Below are 16,646 nucleotides of genomic sequence, written 5' to 3' on the forward strand. Positions count from 1 at the left end.
GCAGTGCTGAGAGGGTTTGTTCCATGAGCTGTGAGCTAGAGCAGCTTGAATTGTGTGTGTGTGTGAGTGTGTGTGTTTCTTGGCTCTCCCATCCCACATTCCTGTCCCTGGTGTCACCCCGTGGGATTGGCACCCTGCAGGAGTGTAAGACGTGGCCCCCTCCTGTGCAGTGCCTGTGCTCTGGTGCCTGACTGCTATTGACAAAAACAGACTGTGAACGGCTCTGAGCTGTGCTGAAAGGGGAAAAAAAACTCTCTTGGTTCCTTGGAAGGCTTTCTGGCTTGAGCACACTTTTGCATATTTATTTAGACACTTTGATTGCCACAGAGCATGGCAGCTCTAAAGAACTTCACGAGCTAGGAAGTGCTTCTTGAGAAAGATTTAGACTTCCCAGACACATTGCACTGGAAAGCAATGGCACTCTGTCAGGGGGGACACCAAGTTGGCTGGTGGAGGCAAGTGAAACCCACCACAAATGAGAGCTGGCATTTTCTTGAAGCTGCTCCTACAAGACAGAAGTTGATCATGAGCACCGAGACTGGTTTCTTTTGTGCTGGTGTTTTGTTTTCTGGCCTTGGGGTATTATTCTGCTTTAGTTTTCTCCTGATTCTGATGCTATTAATATGGTGTGTGAGAGAGACCCCCCCAAAACCCCTGTCCTGGATGTGGGACAGGAACTTCCCAAGAGATGTGAGAGAGGGGATCCTCACTGAGCTTTGCCAGCCAGCAGTGCAGGAAGCTGCTCCTCTGAATGGACAGCTGCAGACATCAGAAAATGGTCCTTTTCTGGGGCAGAGGTTTTGCAGTCCCTGTCCCTGTTCCCAGGCTGGCTGGGTAGGTGGGTGCAGCAGGTTCCAGCCAGTGCTGGGTGCCCACGAGGGCTGAGGCACCAAACAGGAGCTCCTGTCCTCACATCACTCTGGTGTTGGGAACAGGCCTTGCAGCACCAGCAGCTCCTCCTCATCCCGGGGAAATTCTCCTTTTGTTCCTGAAACACCTCCTGAAGGCAGCAGCTTTTTTTGCTCCTTCTCCCTTTAAAGCATTGAGGCAGAGTGTGGAGGGGAGTTTGTTCGGGTGCTGTACCCGCCGTCAGCTCCTGTCATCAATGGATAATCTTGCCGGATCTTCTGTAATGCAGTGCCAGCTCAGCAAGCTCCAAGGAGCTCTTGGGTAAAGTGCTCTCCATTTTGAGACCATTGTTGGCAGCTTATCATTTGATTTATCTCCTATTTCCAGGTGTGGAACTAGAGGTAAACTGTCATTGTAAATCACAAATTCAAGCAGAGTGAATGAGAAGTGCGCAGTTTGCATGTTTCACTACCACTTAATTAGAAAAAAAATAAAAAATCCCTTGTTCTGTACAAATGTACAATGCAAATCCTTTCCCTTAGTGCTTCAGATGGGTAAAATGTTCTTTTGAGTCCCACATGTCTAACGCTGCTGCTCATCTTGTTACAACAGACTTTTAATTTTGTCCCTGGGACCAGATTGGGAAGGAGGTTTTTTTAAAGCCCAACCCAGTATGTGTCTCAATCTGGGAAAGAATCCCTGCCCGCTGCTGGCACATACACCAGCCCTGACACCTCTTAACCCAGCTTTGAGCCTGCTGACCATAGTTATTTACTTTTTAATTAAAAAAAGGTCTTTTGTCCTTGGTAATTGTGTAACTGCCCTTTCATGTCCCAGTAGTCCTAGATGAGTTCAGCTTTGTGTCTTCCCTAAAGGTGTTCTCATTCCACTCTTGTTCAAAACCTGCTTCCAACTGCAAATTGTGCTTTTGCATGACTAGACCTTCTCCTCTAGCCACCCCTGATTTCCCTAAGCCACCTCCATGAAAAACAGGCTCATTTACTGGATCAGTGGGAGTAACATTTTCTTGTGGCATGCCGCTTTGAAAAAAATAAGAGATGCTTGATACGATCACTGCCTCCAACCCTCCTCTCTTCCCATCCCCTCTTCCCTTCTTCCATTACCCTTTACATTCCTGCTGCACTGCTGGATGGCTGCACATCCAACATTTGCATCATGTCCCTCCCTCTGCTCTTCATCTTGCTAGCCTAAATTGCTCCAGCAACCTCGTAATTTTGATCTGCAATCATTTTGCTCCAGTAGCTCACGGCAGTGCACAAACCAAACACTCCCTTTCTTTCCAGCCAGGGCTGGTTCCTGGTGTGCTGATCTCAAAGTAACTCTGGAGCTGGGAGGTTTGTGAGGAGCCAGGTGCACCAAAAGACAGATTAAAAATTAAAGCTATAAGAGAGAACATCCCTTTTAAGACACCATCCAATGTTTTTTTCTTTTAGCACTAGCCAGTTGCTATTCAAACACAAAGTTATAAAAACACTACCCCATTATAAAAAGAAATATCCTTTAGAAAAACAAACCAACAAACAAGCGGACAGTAATACCATCTTTTGATTTATTGGTGTGATATTTTTCTTCCAAACATGATTTCTAGCAGGTCTTTCTAGTGTGGCTGAAAAAACCTGCATTGTACACAGGATTTTCTCGTTCAGATCAATTTGCTAAATTTTCATTTAGTTTCAAAGTGGTTCATTTTGTTGAGGCTTCATTTTGTTCAGACTAGCAACTCAAGAGGTTTCCTGTAGCTTAGAGAGATTGCTTTTGAATTGGTACATTATTCAGCCATGAATTGTTTCTTTAGTATATGAGCAGCTGAGTGGGGCTTTTATTACAAATATGAATTTCAGTGCAGAACAACTACTATTTTTGCCAAATAAAGAATGTAAAATTAAGCACAGGTCTTCATACTATGCTGAGATACTTTTCCACACTGTATCCATTGGGTGTTTTTTTAAGTACTAAGCAAAAAAAATTCCTATAGGGCACAGTAATATGATTGACTGCAAACAAGATATAAAAAATAATACAGTTTAATGTACAAGTGTGGCTACAGCAATAAGAATTGAAATGCTTTTCCTATTATCTGGAGATGCAAGTAAGTACATTTTGGTTTTTGTGATCAGCTACTAATTAAACAGGTTTTCAGCCGCATTCAGCCCCTGATCCTCTTGTGAAGTTCCGAGTGAGTGTAGCAGGGTTTCTGCAATCACTGAGGTAATGAGGTGGCTCAGGGTAGCAGAGCAAGTGCAATCCCAGTGTTATGCACCAGCCTTCTAAAATATGGTTTTCCTCCGTGTTGTTTCTTGTTGTTTACCAGTGTACATGATTGCTTTTACCTACTTGGAATTAGTTTCCATCTCTGCAGGAATTTTTTGTCCAATAAATTAACTTGGGTGTATGGAAAGCAGTAGGAAAGAAGTGCCTGGGTTTTGGAGATGCTGCCTCTGGATTTAGGGAGATGCTGTAGATGGATTATTCTTGTAGCAAATCAGGTGATGTTATTTAGTTGGTGCTTGGGGTAAATTGGAGGCCCTTGTGTGTTCCAGCTGCCTTAGTAAAGAGGTGGAGGAGCCCATCAGTGCCCCAAAGCAGATCTGCTGTTTTGCTCTAACAGGCTTTAAAGGTGCAGCCACAAAAAGAGTTTTCCTTGAATTCAGAAGTGGGAAGCAGGGTTTGGAAGGGCATCCTGCCACCCCCCTCACAGCCACCCAGGGGTCACTGGAGCACCAAGTCCTGGCTCTTGGCTCTCTGACTTTGTGGAGAGAAAAGTCCATTTTTGCTCTGATATTGTAGGAAAGAGCTGCTTGTCCTTTGCTCTGTGACTTACTGGTCAAAGAAATTTCTTGCCATACGGTAAGATGATTTATACTTTTTGGGTTAATCTCTTGAATACTTTGAGTAAAATTAGCTCTATTACCTCTTGGGAGTTAAGGTTTCACTCATTAGTAGGTAGAAACCTTCCAAAGTTCAAAAAAAGGTATTTGAAAATATCTTCCCAAGGTATCTTAATTGATAGGTCTGAGTAGAAAAACTTTTTTCAAAGGAAGAGACCATTCTAGGAAGAGGACCAGTAAGGAAAGTCCAGTGGATATAGCTCTGTTAACAGGGGCAGAACAGCTACCTAATTATGTAGCAATGTCAGAAGAAATAGGATTATCTATTTCTGTCATGGTCTGGGTCAAACTGAAGACTGACAGTTGAACTTAAAGTGTTATATAAATGCATAGGAAAGTTCCCAAATACTTATAATCGCCTTCTCAGTTGCTGTGAATTCTGATATTTAATGATCTTCTTTCTCTCTTTCACAGTCATATTTTTATTATATGTGAAAGGGTTATTGTAGGAGTCTTTTCTCTTCACACAGGTCCTGAGTGTCCACAGTTGGAACCAGCTGCATGAGGTTGGAGGAAGAAATATATTTTGTAATTTGCAGTAGGGTAGATTTAGTCCTTGCTAAAATCCTCTTCGTCTTCACTGTGTTCCAGAAAACACCATTTTTATCACTGGGTTCTAGAATTTATGTTAAAAATGGCATAATGGAATACATTTCTACATCTTGAGTCTTGCTCTTTGTGTATAGAGTTTCTTTCAAAGAGCACCATTTTGTTACTTCATTTTCTGGAAGAGAGGGATAGAGCAAGATTTTGGGTACTTGGAGCTCAAGCTTAATTAGTTTTCTCCGGTCTGCAGTAATAGCTTATGGTTCTTAGTGCTCCTTGGAAAGGTGCTACAAAAGATAGAGAGAGCTGCATGCTCCAATTCCACCTGGAATACTCTGGTTAGCTGTGGATTCACCTCAAGGAAATAAAAGAGCACTAAAAGGCCAGCAAAATGTACCCTGTACAGCTTGGATAAAAGGAGCAATGCAGTGGGTTTTTTTTCCAAACATTAAATTGTTACAAGGGAGATTATTTCAAATAAATTATATGCACCTAAATCAGCTGAGATCTTTTGCTCTAGCTGGGATACAAGGCTGAGGCTGTGTTTGTGGAGGAGAGGAAAAAGTGCTGGCTGACATCTGCTGTGAGCTGCCCACCTGAGACATTTTGCAGGTCCCCAGCAGCTTCTGGAAGCAAAGTGCAAATATCACAGCACAGACAGCAGACTCTCAAACCAAATGGTGTCCGTGTGCTGGGCGAGTCTGTGCCCAGGTATTTACCAGAATGCCATTTGCACAGCACATTCTCCTCACCTGGTACAGGAGACTTGGAATTAGGCTGCTGCCAAGGCTGTGCTGAGGGGGAAGAATGCTCTTTATCTTGTATATATATATTCCTTGACAAGCCTTGAGAAAGGAGGTTTTGACAGGCTCAAACTCATTACAATTCTCTGGACAGCTCCAAAATGTAAATAAAAGGAGATTCAGGTGTTAGCAGAGAAGAAACTTTGCTGCAATCAAAATACTACAGCTCCCTGAATAGCCTTCTTGGAGGGAAGCTGCAAACAAGCCCTGTTTGCCTGGGACATTTTTCTTAAAGTGATTTCAAGGAGCTTTGCCACTACCCAGGGGTTTGATCCAAATAATCAAAGGTTAGGCCTGATTTAGAAAATAAAGCTGCCTTGTTGCTTAGCATTTACTTTATGTTTCCCCCACTGACATGCTAGCCAGGACACAATTCAGAGTCAGACTGGAATTCAGCCTGCAGGGCTGGGATTGCCACTGGAGGTGGCTGAGTCAGAGATTCCTCCTCTCCCCACTCTTTCCAAAAGATTCCTGTTATCCACCAGCAAACACCTCATTCCTGACCCTCCTGCAGGTTATGATAATCACTGTTCTCAGGGACAGAGGAGAACAAAGAAGTGGCTTTCAGTCTGAAAGCTGAGCCCCTGAGCTGTCAGCCTCATGCCAGCGGTGCCACAGCTGCCTTGTGAATTTCTGCTCTTCCATTCCCTGGCTCCTGCTTCCTGTCGCAGATTTTGGTGGTGGAATTTGGATAACTGCACATGATTTTGATGGCAATTTGCTTTGGTTTCTCTTCTCACTTAGGCTGCTGAACATAAACTCCAATTGCATTTGTTTTTTAAAGCAGCTGGCAAGCATGATTGTGCTACCATTTGTGCATCAATAATTCCATTTTCATCTCACTTGCTAAAACAGAGCAAGTTTTATCCATTTGCAAGTTTTTCATACAAAAATCTGACTTGTATATTGAGAGTGCATCTCTCATTTAGGGAGAGGTTTGCTGATCCCCCCATGATCATCAGTTGCATATAACATATATTTAAAGCTTGTCTTTCTGGCAGAGCTCACAAGTATCTGATGTATCTGCAGAGCTAATAGAGCGTCGTTCTGTATTTGTATTCTGCAGTTGATTGTTCAATGATTTCTCCTGCTGAATTGCAATAGATGAGCTGTTTAATGTTGCAACGGCTCATTTTGTAATGTAAAAACAAAAAAACCTCTCAATTCCAAATTGTGTTTGCTAGTTAGAATGCAGAATTTAAATGAGATTTATATGGAAGATGTATTTTTCCCATTGTTTCGCCAGTGCAGAAGGAAAACAGGTCTTCACTCTTTCTAAAAGAAAATCAAAACAAGCGTGGTGAGAATTTGTTTTGCAAGAAAGAAACATCAATAAAAGCTAAATCTCTTCCCTTCTACACATTTCAGTCCATATTAGTGATTTTTAAAAATACTTTCTCAATTCAGAAGTAACAACTTCCAATAAGCATTTTTTCCTGACAGCTGGAATGTTAAAATTTCTAAAAGTGAGCACTTCATATTATTTTACCCTGTTATGTCTTCTGTGGCTGAGTCTACGAATATTTCCAAAACATTCTTGAACTTCTTTTCACCAAAGTAGCCCTGATTTTAAAGGGGCTTTTATGTTTTACTGGCAAACTGTGCTCATGAATGGCTCAAAAGCAGATGTTAGATTTTGTCTTTTATTGACAAACTGCATGAGATGGGCACCTGAATGAACAGTCACCCTCACTTCAAATGCCAAGTTGATATTTACTGTATGTTCGTGACTGTTTACCCACCTCTTTGAGGGAAGGCACCCAAGAGAACATGGGAACATAGGAAATTCTGCTGGCTTTTATGTTTGGGGGCAGCCTTGGCTCTGTCCAGAGTGTTGGGGTCCCAGGCAAAGCGCTGTGGTGTGTTGGTGAGTGACCTGAAAGACAAACCCGCATTCAGGCTCCCCATGTCACAGGGGTGCAGCCTCAGCACTGAATCATCCAGTTACAGTACCATAGATTAAAGCATCATCTCTGTGCACAGTTGTGCACATTAAGGACTGAATTATAGCTGATGAGAAGTGCTAAGATAGAGTTTGATATTGTAAGATTAATCTGAAGAGCAAGATAAACCTCCAGTGTCGTGTCTGTCCTGGAGCCGCTGGCGTTGGCTCCTCTGGACATGGGGGAAGCTTCTGGCAGCTTCTCACAGAAGCCACCTCTGCAGTCACCCACTGCCAAACCCTTGACATGCAAACCCAACACAGAGCATTAAAACTGACATGATTCCTTCTGGTGCTCTATGAGCATGTCTGGTTTTTAAAAGCAGATCAGGACTTTAATCACTATTTCACAAAACGTCTGCTGATGTTCAATAACGACACTCCTGTCATGAAACCTTCCTGAATGTTTTTAGGGTTTTTCTAGTGTTTGTGCTGCAAAGTGACAGTATTTAAAAATATTTGAGAAGCAAAACTTGACCCTGCTAGGAACTGAAGATAATTGTCAGACATTTTAAATTGCTGAGAAGTAAAACTGTTAACACTTGTGTCCTCACTAATTATGTTCTGCATATCTGTGTTCCCCTGGCAACTTCTGGTGCCACTGGTTCCACTCTAACTAAGGGCTGAGGGCTGTTAGATGATGGTACAAAGTAAAAATAGCTTACTCTTCTGAAGAGCAATCCTTGCCATTGCTTGTGGAGAAGTGTGTGATGGGATCCCCCTAAGCTGTTGTGTTTCAATGCTGCAGAAAAGATTTTGCTGTAGAGCCCTGCAAGTCCCACTTGTGTGGATCAGTGATACACAGATGTGAAAATTTGTTTCAGCTCCATGTAAATCTCTAAAAATCTTCTTGTTTAATGGCAGTGTTTGTGTTTTTTAACCCAATGTGCTGTTATCAGCTGCAGAGAACTGAAGTACAATGGACACTGAAGCATCATCATTCTGCAAGGAAGCTCAGGTGTTTTTCTGGGCAGATTCCTTCAGCACTGGCTTCTATTAAAGGTCAGGTTTCTGAAAACACAAAATTGGCCTCACCCCTTGCCACTGATGGGATATTGCTGTGCTTCAGCCAGCCCAGAGCAGGTCTCTGTTGCCAGTCAAGAGATGAAATGTGAGTGGCAGGGCAGGGAGGACCTGAATGGAGCAAAGTGTTGGGTGATGCTGGGGTTTCAGCCAGAGAGAGAGATTGTGGGCATCCTTTTGTATCCCTGGTTTGGCTCAATGACACCACACTTGGCCAGAAGCTCTGAGAAGCCATTTGGTCTCAGTGATCTCATGGCACCCTTAAGGGGATTTAAGGCAGGGGAGTTAGTCCAATCCAAATGAGATGTACATTTTAGATTCTGCAGCATCTGCTGGGCCTCAGTGATGATTTACGTAGCCACCTGTGAAATGAAGTGTCAAAAGCAGCAGCAGGTGATTTTCTGATGCTGTGGGGCAAAGACTTATCTGAAATTCTTCTTCATACACCTGACAACTCCAGTTATCTACAAGAGCTTTAAAGAAAACAAAAAATAGACTCCCTGTGTTGTCACTGCCCCACACTTGAACACATTGCTGTTCTGAGCAGGGAATGGCCACTTACAGGAGGAATTTGTGCAGCACTTTAGCATTTGGGATTTAGTGCGACTCTTAATAGTGGAAGAGACACAACTTGCAACAGAACAGCAATATATTTATTAAAATCTTGTATGTTTGGCTCATTTATTGCCCCAAGAGGCAGCTTATTTTTTCCTCAGTGCCTTTCATTTATTGCACCAGTTGATGGGACAGCAGTGTCCTGTCACCCAAGCGTGCTTGCTAATGAGACGTGGCCTCACTGCACGGCACCCTTGAAGCTGGGAGGACCATAATGACCATGAGATGGACCCAAATGCCTCTGAAGGCTGTGGGACTTGCTGGTCCATTGGTTTTTTTGCTGGAATCTGTTGATGGGATGTACATGGAGCTGGTTTTAGCCATTTGTCCCAGGCCATACGGTAAATCCTTCCAGCAGTATTTGCAATAACGAGGTTGTTGCTGGCTTCTGTTCAGTTCAAACCCATTCTGAGAAGGGCTGTGGGGTGTTTGCCAGAGCCTCTCTGTGAACACTCATAGATTTTCCTGGCTGTGCTGGTGACAAAGATGTTGTGTCACTCTCTCCTTTGCCCCTGATTCCCCTGCAGAACCAGCAGGGGCAGGGGCTTGACCTCAGTTTGCTTTGCTGGTGGCATCCGTGTATGTGGCCTGTAAATGAGGTGGCTCCACAGCAAAGGCAGCGAGTTGCTGATGTGCAGCCATGAGGAAATCCCTGCTCTCTGAGGAGGCTGCTCACGGCAGCCAGCCCAGATCCAGTGTCAGAGCCCACAGGGAACCTGAGGGTCTCCCAGGGTGGTCAGAAAAACTGAACAAGAAATCCCTGGGAGGTAGACACTGGCCATATCTTCTCATTTTTTCTCTCTGCCTGAGTAGAACTAGTTTACTTATTGCCTTCTTCTCTTACAGAGAAGCATTTCTGGGAGGCAAATATGTGATTCTGAAAGTTGAGCATAAAAAAGAGAGAATTGCTGAATAACTTGAGCTTATAGAAAATTCATGTAGCAATGCATGTATTGACTCGTTTCAGTGAATATCAAAATTTATTGTCCCTTGAACTAAATATTGACATGGACAAAGCAATATCAATATTTATCTCTCAGGTTAATACATTTTATATTCACCTCAACATGCATCAATATGTGCTTATTATTACTGTAATATTTGTCCTTCAGGAGAAGAAACTTGCATGTGGTTGAGAGGGGCAAGGGACAAGTTTGTATTAGTATTCTTTTCCTGTTTTTAATCTTTGTCAGAAGTTTATCCTGCCCATGGAGCACAGTGCAGCCCTCATTCAGGCAAAACCCTTAATGATGGCTGTGACATTGTGCACTGAATACAGATTGGGTGGTGGGGTTTTGGGAAATGGGAGATCAATGGTCATAAGTACACTCGTGAGGGCAGTGAAACCACTCCTTCTGTTTTACAGACTTGGTGGTGCTCCCTGCAGTGTCTCTGTACCCAGGGGCTGCCTCACTGCCCTCCCTAATGGGGACACAGTGCAGGACACAGAGGGACAAGACTTTGATCTGAGACCCAGCTGTGAATGACAAAAGGATGCTGCAAGTGTTGGATGGGGGCACACAGGTAGATCTGATAGGAGCCCTGTGGCAGGTTTGTCTCACACCTGTGTGATGTGTGTGTCTGTGGCCAGCTGGAGCTGGATTTGTGGGCACTCTGGTGCCACAGAGAACCCAGCAGCCTTCTTGGGCTTTCTGCAATTGTGTGTGGGCAGGAGGAGTGTGGCCACTTCTCTGTGTCTTGCAGGATTGTCCCTCGGATCTGTCCCATTGCCTTTTCCCCCTTATTCGAGATCTTAGAGAGCAAGGCAGAGGTTTCCTAGAGAGATGATGACAGGCTGTACAAAAAGAAGCAAGCATGACAGCACTGAAAATCACAAGACTAATTTAGGATATACAAAGGCCTTTTAGCACATGATTTGTGCCATACAGACCCTTTTATGTGGAGATACCAGTTCTGGCATGAATGCTGCAATTTCCACAGAAGCCTTGAAGAGACACTGCAGTTCCTCTGTGGATATTGCTTTTAAACTTTCTGACCTTAAACCCAAGGGAGACGATGGGGGAGGCAATGATGGGACTGGGAGCAGAAGTAGAAAGTGTGTTCCTGTTTCTCATCCTCCTGCACACCCTTCTGCTCATCAACAGCTCATTGCTGTTGGTCAGAGGTACAGAGGGGGTCGAGTCACTTTCTGGACAGTGGCTGACACCAGATACTCACCAAGAGCTATTAAAAGCTGCAGGCTTGGGTCTGAAATTCTACCCAGCTGCTCAAGGAGCAGAGAAACTGCTCCAAACTCTTCCCTGCCCGAAGAAGAACCAGTAGGAGATCTTTGAGACTGGAGAGCATGGAAGAGAATACCCTCCTTGAGGTCTCCAGCCTGCCTCAGTTTCCCTCACCAAGGCAGAGCACCCTGCAGAGGGGCAGCTGCCATTCAGGCATCACTCTGCCTGGTTTCCTTGCTGCACTCACAAGCCAAACTTGCAGCAATGACAGTAACAGCTGTTTGTAAACTGACATTTCAATGACAATTGTCAGGAGACAAGAAGCATATGGCAGCTGGTTCCTCACATGCAGGGAGCTGCAGCAGCAGAGGCAGGAGCAGCTGCAGATGCTGGAAGACAGCGCTGCATTGATCTGCAGTTGGGAAGGTCATCTCAGTGATTGAAGGCTGCATTTCATGCCTCGACTCTTCTTGGAAGCTGGAAAGACAATAAACTGTTGCCTTATGTCCTTATTTCTAACAAAAAAGTAAGATTTTGGTCCTGGTTAAAATAATAAACGTAACACTAATACAAGCCAAAATCCCACCTCTTGAAAGTAGCATTCTTGATTAGTACTTCTGTCTTTGCTTTTTTTCTTTCTCCTGAGTTATTAGTGGCTGATATTGAGACCATTGAGACCCTGATTAGTTAAAGGTATCTTTACACATGTTTTCAAGGTCATTTGTAGCAGACTCCAGTAGGGACCCAGTGCTTTCCTCATGATTAGCATTGCTTTATGATGGTAAACTTAATAATTAAAGGTGGTCTTTCTTCCTCTGTTGGGACTTCTTGGCACTTCTGATGCACTGTTTGAAGATTTTGTGACTAAGCATTAGTGTCATGTTGTGCCTTTGAGTATAGACAGGCCAAATACACAGAAGTGAAATGAAGGCTAAAAAAAGCTCTTCCTCTGAACCAACTGCATTTCTGCCTGCACTTGACTCACAGCTCAGTAGCCATATGCTTATATTCCACTGACAATTGCCATTTAAATGTCAGTTTACAAGCAGATGCTGAGAGGCCGCCTCTGTGTCATTAATTAAATCCCAGAGAGGCAAAGTTTGAGGTCTAACCGTGCTTTGGGGTGGCTGGAACAGAGCAGCAGCAGCAGCAGAGTCTGGCAGACCTTGACCCACCAGGATGGTCAGGGTTAAGTGCACAGGCAAAGGTCTGTGTACCTGAGGTCACCAACAGCCTCAGCTGAGGGGCTGTGGCAGCCAAAGGAAACCTGTTCTTGGCACTGTCTGGTGGCAATTATGATCTTGCTGACAATTTCAGGCTTTTTGGGATGGCTGGCAGCAGCCAGGATAGAGGCAAAACATTAGGTTATTAAAGGAGACAGATTTAAGTGCTCAGGTACAGGAAAAAAAAAAAAAAAAAAAAAAAAGACAAAAATCTATTCAACAGAAGAACAAGGGGAAGAGTGGAGAAGAAAGCCCTCTCTACCAGACATCTGCACATATTTAAAATCCTTCTCAATAAAGTTCATAATGAATTTAATTCAGTCCCCTATGGCCCAGAGGAATTTTCTGAGTAATAAAAAAGTATTGCTAAGGGATAGATGACTGCCAAACTCCTATTCTCTGCCAGCAATGAATATTTATACTATTGGCATTTAAATGCTAGGTTTATTTTACTACATAAATGATCCTTTGTCACATATTAAGAATTAATACTGTGAGATTGACTTTTGGAAAGTTAGAATAATAATTCCTAAATTTAAAGTGTTGTTAAATTTGTGTGCTCTGTTTGTAAAGAAGCCTGAGCTGGGTTTTTTTCAGATGAAAATGTGTAGGATGTGGTAATTCCTATTTTGAGGTAAACAGTTTTGTAACTTGTTTATGGTTTAGCTTTATAATGTAGTTTTAGTCGAGGATCTCTTAATGTCTGTTTTGTTTTGTTTGTTACTTTGAAATATCTAAATCAATGTTAAATGAATTCCAAGCTCTTGCCCTTAAAGGTTGAGATATTCTCACTTACAGAAGGTAACACAAGGTCTCCTGGCATCTGCTGGCATTTTTCTAATGCCCTTCTGATGATTAAACTGGAACGATTCAAATGTGAGTTGGAAATTTTAAGCACCAATGATGGAGGTTGCAGAACCACAACACTACTTTGTTTATAAACATTGTTGTTCCATGGAAGATAAAGCTCTGCTCCATGTCACTTCTCTGCAGTGGTCAGGGAAATGGGGGGAAAATAGCAGAGCTACTGATCATTTTCCCTTTAATAAGAAGGAGTGGAAGGCAAAGTCGGACATGAGCTGAAATGTGAAGAATTATTCCTATCAGGCAGCAAGCTCACAGGAAAAATACATCAGTGCTGGTGTAAGATTCAGCGTGGTTCACAGTCAAGCTGGTTAAGGCTGTTTAAGCACCTCTGGCACATTGTAGCACAACACAAACTCCTGGAGCCCAGGTTCAAACTGACAGCAGCAGTGCTGAGCTCAGAGGCTTCCCGAGGTGCTCCTCTGCTGCGCTTCCCTTTACTCCGCGCCGCCGTGCCAAGTGTGAAAGTTGGGGAAAATATTGTGAGTCTGTCAGCATGTTTATTTGCATGGTGCATCTCCTTTGAGTCAACAAGCATCTTTTCAAAGTGTAAAAATGAACAATTAGTCATCCCCAGAAAACAACAGCTCTGCAGACGTCCCCTCCCGCGCCCCGAAAGACAAACCTCACTGCACTGCACAAGGGCACGAGCAGCTCATTTTTCACTCACTGTACACACTACCAAATATTCAGTTCTCCAGAACAAAAGTGCCTGAAGAATATAAGGGGGTATATCTTAAGCCCTTGGCAGTTTGAATTAAAAAGAAAGGTCAATGCCAAGGAATTTAGATAAAAAGCAAAAAAAAAAGGAAGACATCTCTGAGCAATGCAGTTGGGGTTTAAAACTGAATGCACGCGTTGTTTGCTCACAGTTTTTTGCAGCAGCATTCATAATTTAGGAAACTATTAATCAGCACAATGAAGTATCCTGTTTCTCACTGAGAACAGCAACAACAACAAAAAAATTGCACAATACAGCTTATATTTTATTCTCACTTGAAAGAGATCTTCTGGTAAAATTTAATGAGAATCCCACAGATTTGGGCTTGTGAACTTTGTGCATAAGTTGCACCAGAGAAAAAGCCCCAGTGAAGCAACAAAAATCCTTCCACTGCCTTTCTGTATGGCTCATCACAAGTCACTGCTCAGGGGGCCGTATTTCCCTATGATACCCTATAGCTGTTAAGCTGCAGCAGGAAAAGAGCACCGAAGGCCACAAACATTTGCAGGATTAATGCAAAATTCAGATCAACTTTTGACAGAGGCACAGCAGGTACTGAATAGTGAGGCAAGGTGGCAGGAGAAAAGCAGGGAAGCAAGCAAAGGGGCAGGGAAGGGATTGTGGGACTGAGAGCAAAGAAACAGAGGCTGAGGAGAGTTTTGGTAGGCAAAAAAACTGACCATGGCAAAGGTTTTGGCAATGGAATTACTGCTGGCCTTCCATTAACAGCCCTCCAGGGCTCTTAAGCCAGTGCTGTAAGCTTAAGATCTGCTACTTCCCCATCCCAACAAAGTTATTGTGACAGTGATTACAGAAGCAAGGGATCCAAAGGACAGCTTTTATTTGGTAGCTCATTCAGTGAGATAATAATTTGTTAAAGCAATTATCCCTTTTATGATTTTTTTAAAAGGCATTTCAGACCTTTTCTTTGCTTGGGGGTACTAGTGGTGAGAACTTGGACAGAGCCTGATGAAGCTCTGGCAGTTTCAAAGTTATGAAAACTCTTTCTTCTATTTTCTGCCTCCTTTCCCTGCTACATTCACATCTTCCTGCTAGTGAAGTATCCTTTTCCTGGCTTCAAAAACCTGCTATTTCTGAATGGCATTGCTACGTGACCTGTTTAGTGGGGGCAATCTGGCTCAGCCTAGAGGGATAAGAACTGAACAGCTCCTGTGCTGCTGTTGGGAGCAGAGGTCAGGCACTGGAGGAGGTTAACAAGGTGACACAGAGTGAGAACTGCCCCACCAGGACACTCCTGCCGCAGGGAAGCAGCCAGACTGCAACTTCTGCTCCCTCTGAGTCTTCGTGTAAGGCACAGCTCCTGCAAAGAGAGAAGGGGACAGTAAACTGGGAGGGGACAGTAAACTGGGGGCTGCCCTGTGTGCCAGCACGGCTGGGTGGCAGGGGGAGCTGCAGGAGGAGTGACTGTTTACCTGGAATGTCACACAAGGTGTTGGGTTTCCCGTGCTGGCACACAGGAGCAGCAGAGGATGCCGCTGAGGAGGAGCCAGGTGCCTTCCTCCTGCTCCACGTCCTGCCTGAGAACAGCCAGCTCCAGTCACTGACACGTTCCTGCAGGGCTGGTGCTCCGGCATCACCGCTGCCCCCTGCAGAACATGCTCCACGCAGGCAGAACTTCCAGACATCCAACACTTCAGCCACCCCTTTTTTTTTTAATGCCATTAGTGATGCAGCAACATGTATTTATATTTACATATAAATACAAAATGGTCAGATACCACATTTTTTAAAGCGTAATTTACAATCTGAAACTGCTTACACTTTCATGACTAGGCTTGGGTTTTTCTCATTTACATTCATCATTTAATTCCACTGGAATTTGATTTTTAAGAAAGCCCAACATATCTTAATTACCATAAAAAGATCCATACACATTTTACTTAAAAATAGCTTCTGTAAGAGGAAATCTACCAAAAATAACACGAAATATATTATTATGCATACATTTTCTTTTTTTGTAAAGTACAAACAAGAATCTGATCTCTTCTGGGTATTGCCTGATCTAATATGGCTATAGGTTCTATTTATTTTGTTTGTTTTTCAAAGTAAAGGGAAAGACAGAAGAAATGTAAGAGCACAAACCAAAATAAAACTGCATTCTTTCCAAAGACACTGATGATCAGAGAAAGAACATTTTGAAAACTAATAAATGACAACAGGTACAAAGAAACACCATCCAAGCGCTATGCAGCGTTTTGTCTGAGCATGTGCCGCAATGACCTTGTAACAGTTATTAAAAACAACAAACAAAAAATGCTACTGGCAGAAAAAGCTGTCAAGCAAAACACTGAAAAATTGGTACCATTTCCCAACAAGTAAGTGCAGAACTGATAGTATTTTGTGTGTCTTCCCCCATGAATGCAGACCTCTTTCTTGCTCTCTCTGCCCACAGGACTGATCATTGCGACTCTAGCGATTTGCTGGATGCCAAACCAGGTCAAGAGGATCATGGCTGCTGCTAAGCCCAAGCATGACTGGACCTCTCCCTACTTGAAAGCCTACATCCGCCTCCTTCCCGTCGCCAACATCTTCTTCTACCTCAGCTCGGTGGTGAACCCTCTGTTGTACAACATCTCCTCCCAGCAGTTCCGCAGCGTGTTCCTGCAGGTGCTGTGCTGCCGCCTCCGCCTCCAGCACGCCAACAGGGAGAAGTTCCTCAGGGCCACACAGAGCTCCGGGGCGCGGAGCAGCCGCTCCCTGCGCCCGCTGCTCTTCAGCTCCTCCAGCCGCAGCTCTTCCACCAAGGGCAACACCAAAGTTTTCCTGAGCACCTTCCAGAAGGAACCCACGCCCAGCTGCAGCCCACAGGAGCTGGGTCCTGCACCAGCAGAGCCCAGCCTGGAAGAGGTGCCCCTTGAGACTGGCTCAGAGCCCCCACAGAATGGCCTCTGTGAACATCAAGTATGACTTCGTAAGGCAAAGTTAATGCTTAGCAGTGAGCTTAAAA

General features: G+C 43.9%; 1 protein-coding gene across 1 annotated transcript in view; it reads left to right on the forward strand.

Annotated features, from left to right (window-relative positions):
* GPR39 (G protein-coupled receptor 39) overlaps window positions 1-16,610 on the forward strand; it is a 74,187-nt gene extending 57,577 nt beyond the window's left edge. The window contains exon 2 of the mRNA XM_083865502.1: window positions 16,092-16,610. Coding sequence (XP_083721628.1) covers window positions 16,092-16,606 — 515 coding nt within the window. The 3' untranslated portion in view covers window positions 16,607-16,610. The remainder of the gene's footprint in view (window positions 1-16,091) is intronic.
* The last annotated feature ends 36 nt before the right edge of the window (window positions 16,611-16,646 follow it).

The sequence above is a fragment of the Zosterops lateralis genome (genome assembly GCF_965231275.1).
Source record: "Zosterops lateralis genome assembly, chromosome: 7".
NCBI classification, from domain to species: domain Eukaryota; kingdom Metazoa; phylum Chordata; class Aves; order Passeriformes; family Zosteropidae; genus Zosterops; species Zosterops lateralis.